Source organism: Rhincodon typus, chromosome 37, assembly GCF_021869965.1.
Source record: "Rhincodon typus isolate 14 chromosome 37, sRhiTyp1.1, whole genome shotgun sequence".
Classification (NCBI taxonomy): Eukaryota; Metazoa; Chordata; class Chondrichthyes; order Orectolobiformes; family Rhincodontidae; genus Rhincodon; species Rhincodon typus.
The window spans coordinates 10,606,528-10,613,200 of NC_063368.1; the positions used below are offsets into that span (position 1 = coordinate 10,606,528).

General features: G+C 42.8%; 1 protein-coding gene across 1 annotated transcript in view; it reads left to right on the plus strand.

Moving 5' to 3' along the window:
* The window catches only part of baiap2l2b (BAR/IMD domain containing adaptor protein 2 like 2b), a 73,648-nt gene that overhangs the window by 50,165 nt on the left and 16,810 nt on the right, over positions 1-6,673 (plus strand). The window contains exon 11 of the mRNA XM_048617353.1: positions 4,923-4,994. Within this exon, the coding sequence (XP_048473310.1) occupies positions 4,923-4,994 (72 nt within the window). The remainder of the gene's footprint in view (positions 1-4,922; positions 4,995-6,673) is intronic.

Here is a 6,673-nt window from a genome sequence, read left to right on the forward strand (position 1 = left end):
CCTGGAGTCATGTGACTTCTGACTTTGTCCACACCAATCCAACACCGGCACCTCCACATCATGGTCCCCACAGGAGAACGGGATCTTTATTGGTTGGCAAGGCATTAGCACGGAGAAAACAGCAGGGAGCGATGGGCTCCCTATGCTCCCAGGTAATTCAATAAGGCCTGCCCAACCAGTCGACCACAGTTTGCAAACCTCAAAATATAATGTCTACTGTTCGATGTGCTTCTGTGATTAGACAACACTTGCTGAACAATCCTTAGTGCAGTATCAGCTACACAAACAGCCATTTTAAAATAATTAGTCAAACACATAATAATAGTTTCAAGCCTTACTTCTGTTTCGAAGTACCCGGAGTTATAGTTCCTTGTTGCTTTCTCCATGGCAATACCTTGGCCAATCAGAGTTGACTAGTCAACCAATCAGCACCCTTTTCTTCTGCAGCATTGTGTTCAATTGAAAGTTGGGATTCTTGCATTTGCCCCGATGAGTACGAAAGGAAAAGCTTCAGTAACGTGTCTTTTTGTTTCAAACAGTAAATTATTCTCTGTGAAGTCAGTTTCTTGAAGGCAAAGCAATTTGGCCTTTACCTCCCTCAACACTGATCAATAACAAATGTGACCCTGAGTTGCCTCCATCTTCCTAACAAAGAATGATAGAATCTCTACAGTGTGCAAAGAGGCCAGTAGGCCCATTGAGTCTGCACTGATCCTCCAAAGAGCATTCCACCCAGACCCAGCCCCACACCCTGTCCCCATAACCCTGCATTTCCCATGGCTAACCCAGCTAGCCTGTGCATCACTGGACACTATGGAACAATTTAGCATGGCCAATCCATATAACCTGCACATCTTTGGACCGTGGGAGGAAACCAGAGCACCTCGAGAGAACCCACGCAGACAACAGGGAGATAATGTGCAAACTCCACACAGGCACCTGAGGCTAGGATTCAAAAGTGCATCCCTGGTGCTGTGAGGCAGCAGTGCTAATCACTGAGCCACCATGCCACCCCATTTCACTTTGACATTAGTGCAAAAACCTAAATGTTTATACGATCATAAGGGGCGTGGATAAGGTGAATAGCAAAGATCTTTTCCCCAGGGTAGGGGAGTTCAAACCTAGAGGGTATAATTTTAAAATGAGAGGAGAAAGATTTAAAAGGGAGATGAGGGGCAACTTTTTCACACAGAGGGTGGGGCGTGTATGGAATGAGCTGCCAGAGGAAGTGGTAGATGCAGGTACAATTACAACATTTAAAAGACATTTGAACAGGTACACGAATAGGAAAGATTTAGAGGGATATGGGCCAAACACAAGCAAATGTAACTAGTTTGGGAAACTTGGTCAAGTTTCGACGAGTTGGACCGAAGGGTCAGTTTCCATGCTGTATGACTCTACGTTGGAGGTACAACCAAAATCAGTAATGTACACCTACTATAAATTTTATACAGTCAGGTATAACTGTTCTTTTATATTCTCTGAAGGGTAGGATTATCATCATCTCTGAGAATTGGGATTGGATCCAGTACAGACTTACAGGGCAAGAGACTCAATAAGTTAGCGGTGAGCGCTCAAGAACATGAGCCTCAATACACCCTCTGGAAGATGTTGCCATAGTCTTGCCAGATCATAAGGCAGCTCCCTCTTTAGAGACAGATGTCTGGTGGTGCTTTAACCTGAGGGTCACTAGATCTCAGGTGACGTGAGAGATTGAGAAGGAGAGTCCTTCATGGTAACCTCCACTGGTGCAAGAATTGAACCCAGACTGTTGGAGCACTCTGCATTGCAAACCAGCCATCAAACGGAGCTAACCTAATGCTCTGTATTATTGGGAGCCTAGAGAGAAAGAGAGCTGGAATAATTGAAGGAGTGGATGGATTGCAGTTATGAAGTGTGGCATGAATATTGGCCATGTTTTCATTTGAAAAGAGGATGAGATATAATACTATTTGGTCTTTTATGATTTTAAATGTTGTTGATCATAACAAGCTCATATATTCGCTTTCACAATCAAATTCTGCACTCATTCAATCAGTCTGGATCCTCATCAATGTATCCATATTGTAGTAGCAATATTTTTATTCCTTCAAAAGACGAGCAGAGAATACTTACTTCTTTTGAGAAGTTCTTTCAAAGGAATAAATGCTCTGTTCAGAACACATTTTGCACGATACAACCATGAAGTGATCTTTCTCAAAGTTACTTTTCTCATGTGAAAAACCTTAAGCAACTTTTAATGTTTTCTTTGCAATTTGGCAAAGTTTAAAATCACTGGGCTAACAATCCTGAGGCCTAGCCTAATAATCTGGTGTGTGTTACAGTGCTAGCGTTGAGGTGAAGTGGTAATATCCCTACCTCAGAGCCAGGGGACCTGTGTTTGAGTCCCACCTGCTCCAGAGGGATGTTATTAAAGATCTGAGCAGGGTGATCAGCAAATATGTATACTGTAGCAGGGAGCAGAAGTCAGTTTGTCTTCCACAATGGTTTGTTTGCATTTTTAAGGTCGGTACAAACTCCAGTCTGCTCTCTCCCCTTCCTCACCAACTCTGTGTGCTGGCGAAAACATGCCCTTCAATCTCTGCCCCAAGAGCATCGGTTGCTCTCCATTACTTCTGAGTCACTCTTAAGGGGACCATCATTGACAACATCGTCAAGGATATGGGTTCAGTTTTGACTGCACTAGCTGATGAAGCTCGAACAGAGTCAGTTAGTCTGGAATATATAGTGGTGGCCATGACAGCTACTGTTCAAATTCCATCTGGAGTTACTAATGCCCTTTAGGAAAGGAAATCTTCCATCCTTACCGGGTCTGGCCTACATGGGACTCAAAACCACAGTGATATGGTTGGTGTTGTAGAACAGAGGGACATTGGGGTTTAGGTACATGATTCTTTGAAGTCTGCGTCCCATATAGACAGGGTGGTTAAAAAGGCATTTAGCACGCTTGCCTTCATTGCTCAGAGCTTTGAGTATAGGAGTTGGGGACATCATGTTGAGGTTGTACAGGACGTTGGTGAGGCCTGTTCTGGAGTACAGTGTCCAGTTCTAGTCGTGCTGCTATAGGAGACATATTATTAGGCTAGAGAGGGCTCAGAAGAGATTAACCAGGATATTGTTAGATATGGAAGGTTTGAGTTATAAAGAAAGGCGGGATAAGTTGGGACTTCTTTCACTGGCGTGTACGAAGTTGAGAGGTGACCCTATAGAGGTTTATACAACCATGAGGGGTATAGATAAGGTTAATTGTAGGTGTCTTTTCACTAGGGTTGGGGATTTCAAGACTAGGGGGCACGTTTTTAAGGTGAGAGGAGAGAGATTTAATAAAGACATGAGGGGCAAATTTTTTAAATAAAGTTGTTCGTGAGTGGAATGAGCATCCTGAGGAAGCGGTGGATGTGGGTACAGTTGCAACGTTTAAAAGACATTTGGATAAGTACATGAATAGGAAAGGTTTGGAGGGATATGGGCCAGGAGCAGGCAGTTAGGACAGGTTTAGGTTAGGATTATGGTCAGCATTGACTGGTTGGACCGAAGGGTCTGTTTCCGTGCTGTATGACTCAATGACTCTTAACTACCACCTGGAATGGCCATCAAACCATCAGTTCAAGGGCAATTAGGGACGGGCAATTTCTGCTGGCTTTGCCAGAGATGCCCACATCCCCTGAAAGAATAAAAAGAGTCAGAACTCTACACAATATTTCACTAGTAGCTTAACCAATGGACTTGTTAAGTGTCTGGAATACTTCATTTCTGCAGCTCAATATTGCTCTTCTAACATATCGTAGAAGGGTTTTGGCTAAAAGAAAGTCCCTGCTCCTTACAAACATGACTGTTACATATTTCACATCTTCACCTTTCTACATCTATAGTTTCCTCAATATTACCTTAGTCAGTTGACTCTCTCCAATCACCTCAGTTAAGGTAAGACAAACCAACCTTTCCTTATTTTTTTTTATCCTCCTAGCCTGGCATTTCCCCTTTAGTTGCCTGTATCACTTTAAATTTGACCGAAACACTATTTTCCACATCCGAGTGGTCCTCACATACATTTACACTTGACCTTACATTTCTGTGCAATTATATTGAGCTGACCATGGAGAATTGAGAGCTAGCAAGACACCTCACTTTTTAAAAAATTCATTTGCAGTGTGCGTCACCAGCTAGATCAGCATTTATTGCCCATCCCTAATTACCCAGAGGGTAGTTAAGAGTCAACCACATTGCTGTGGGTCTGGAGTCACATGTAGGCCAGACCAGGTAAGGATGGCAGTTTCCTTCCCTAAAGGACATTAGTGAACCAGATGGGTGTTTTCCTAACAATCAGCAATGGATTCATGGTCATCATTAGATTCTTAATTCCAGATATTGAATTCAAATTCCACCATCTGCCATGGCGGGATTCGAACCCAGATCCAGTACGTTATCCAGGTCTCTGGATTAACAGCTCAGCAATAATTTCACTAGGCCATTGACACCCCTGTCCAATATGTTGCTGCATTTGGAAACAGCAGAGTAGTGGTAATGTCATTGAGCTAGTAATCTAGAAGACCAGGTTAAAGCCCTGAGACCATAGGTTCAAATCTTACCATTGCTATTGGTGGATCTTAAATCCAATTAATAGAATAATGTGGCTGTGACAGCTATTGTTATAAATCCCATCTGGTTCACCAATGCCCATTAGGGAAGGAAATCTGCTTTTCTTACCTGGTCTGGCCTACATGTGACTCCAAACCTAACATGATGTGGTTAACTGTTAAGTGCAATTAATGATCAATCTTGCCTTACCAGAGATGCCCAGATATATGAAGAATGATCTTGGAAATGTAATGGTTTGTGATAAGGGTTAGTTCAGTGTAGAGGATGTTTCTGTTTTTCCTCTCTCATTAATCCATGATTATCCATTGAACCTGTGCTTGCAGACAGGGCTGGTTCCCAAGCTCATTCGTGAGGCCTTTGGAAGAAGAGATACGAAGGCAGGAACCATCAACCAGGTAATTATATAAGTGGGCTTTACTGGGGAAGAGTTTGAGTGATGCATTAATCATGTAGATACAGCTACAAAACATCTCCTGCACTGCCATCGAATTGGATGACACAATTTGACACTTGTTGCATCTCAGGCCAAATGAAAACCAATTGTGGCCACATTTTCTTGGCGAGGGACTAAAGAACTGAGCTAGTTCAATCCCTTTGGCCACTTATTATTGCATTGTTACCAATAGCGAAGGTCCCTGTGGATTATTGTGAAAGGATGGATTTGTTCCCCAAGCTTTTGTGTCTTGCCCTCATCAGGACAGATTCAAGAATGCCACATTTCAAATGATCACAACAATTTATACTATAGGTTAAAAAAAAGGGTGTTGATTAGTTGACAAGTGAAATCTGATTGGCTGAGGTGTTGCCATGGAGAACGTAGTAGAGAGTGATCGGCTACCCAAGCTCAGGATGTAAGATTTGAACATATTCCTTTTGTTTGCAGAGAATGTGTCTCTACAAATTAATGTACATCTCTTACAGCAAACAGAAATGAGCACAATGATGAGCTCTCAATGATTATCTCATATTTGTAGCCATTGGCATACTTAGGATTGTTCATCAAGTGTTGCCCAAACTGAAGACTCTCATCCAACATTGGCATTTTGTTTTGTGTTTGGCAAGCATGCACTGGTTGTATGTTTATTGACTTACCCAAGTGTTTGCAGAAGACTATAGTTCCCTGTTGTTCCCTCCATGGCAATGCCTTGGCCAATCAGAGCTGACTTGCGAACCGATTGGCTTCCCTGTGGTATAAATTATGAGTTTTTTGAAATTTGGTATTCTTGCATTTGTCCTGATGAAAGCAAGTTGGAAAACTTTGAACACAAGTCTCTCCTTTCAACAACGCTCATGTTCCGTAACAGCAAATTTGCATCTGTTGACCACATTAATTCCCGAAACTTGAACAAGGGATACAGCTCCCGGTGGAGCATACATACCCAATTACAAATTGTGACCCCAAATGGCACTCAGACCTGATAGTCTGCTTCTCATATTTCTTAAGAGGTGCTATCAAGACAGATTGCGATTGGCTAATAGGGAAGGGGAAATGGTAAGGGGTTGAAATCTTGACTCCTTCATCATGAGTGAGAAATGTCTTAGTTCAAGATAGACTGTACGCTATACAGAGGCTCACCTCTTTAGGATTCACGAGGATGTTGCCGGGGTTGGAGGGTTTGAGCTATAGGGAGAGGCTAGGTAGGCTGGGGCTATTTTCCCTGGAACATTGGGGGCTGAGGGTGACCTTATGGAGGATTATAAAATCATGAGGGGCATGGATAAGGTAAATAGTCAAGGTCTTTTCTTCAGGGTAGGGGAGTCCAAAACTAGAGGGCATAGGTTTAAGGTGAGAAGAGAAGGATTTAAAGGGGATGTAAGGACAACTATTTCACACAGAGGGTGGTGTGTGTATGGAATGAGCTGCCAGAGGAAGTGGTGGAGGCTGGTATAATTACCACATTTAAAAGGCATCTGGATGAGTACATGAATAGGAAGGGTTTAGAGGGATATGGGCCAAATGCTGGCAAATGGGACTGGATTAATTTAGAAACCGAAAGAACTGCAGATGCTGTAAATCAGGAACAAAAACAAAGTTGCTGGAAAAGCTCAGCAGGTCTGGCAGCATCTGTGAAGG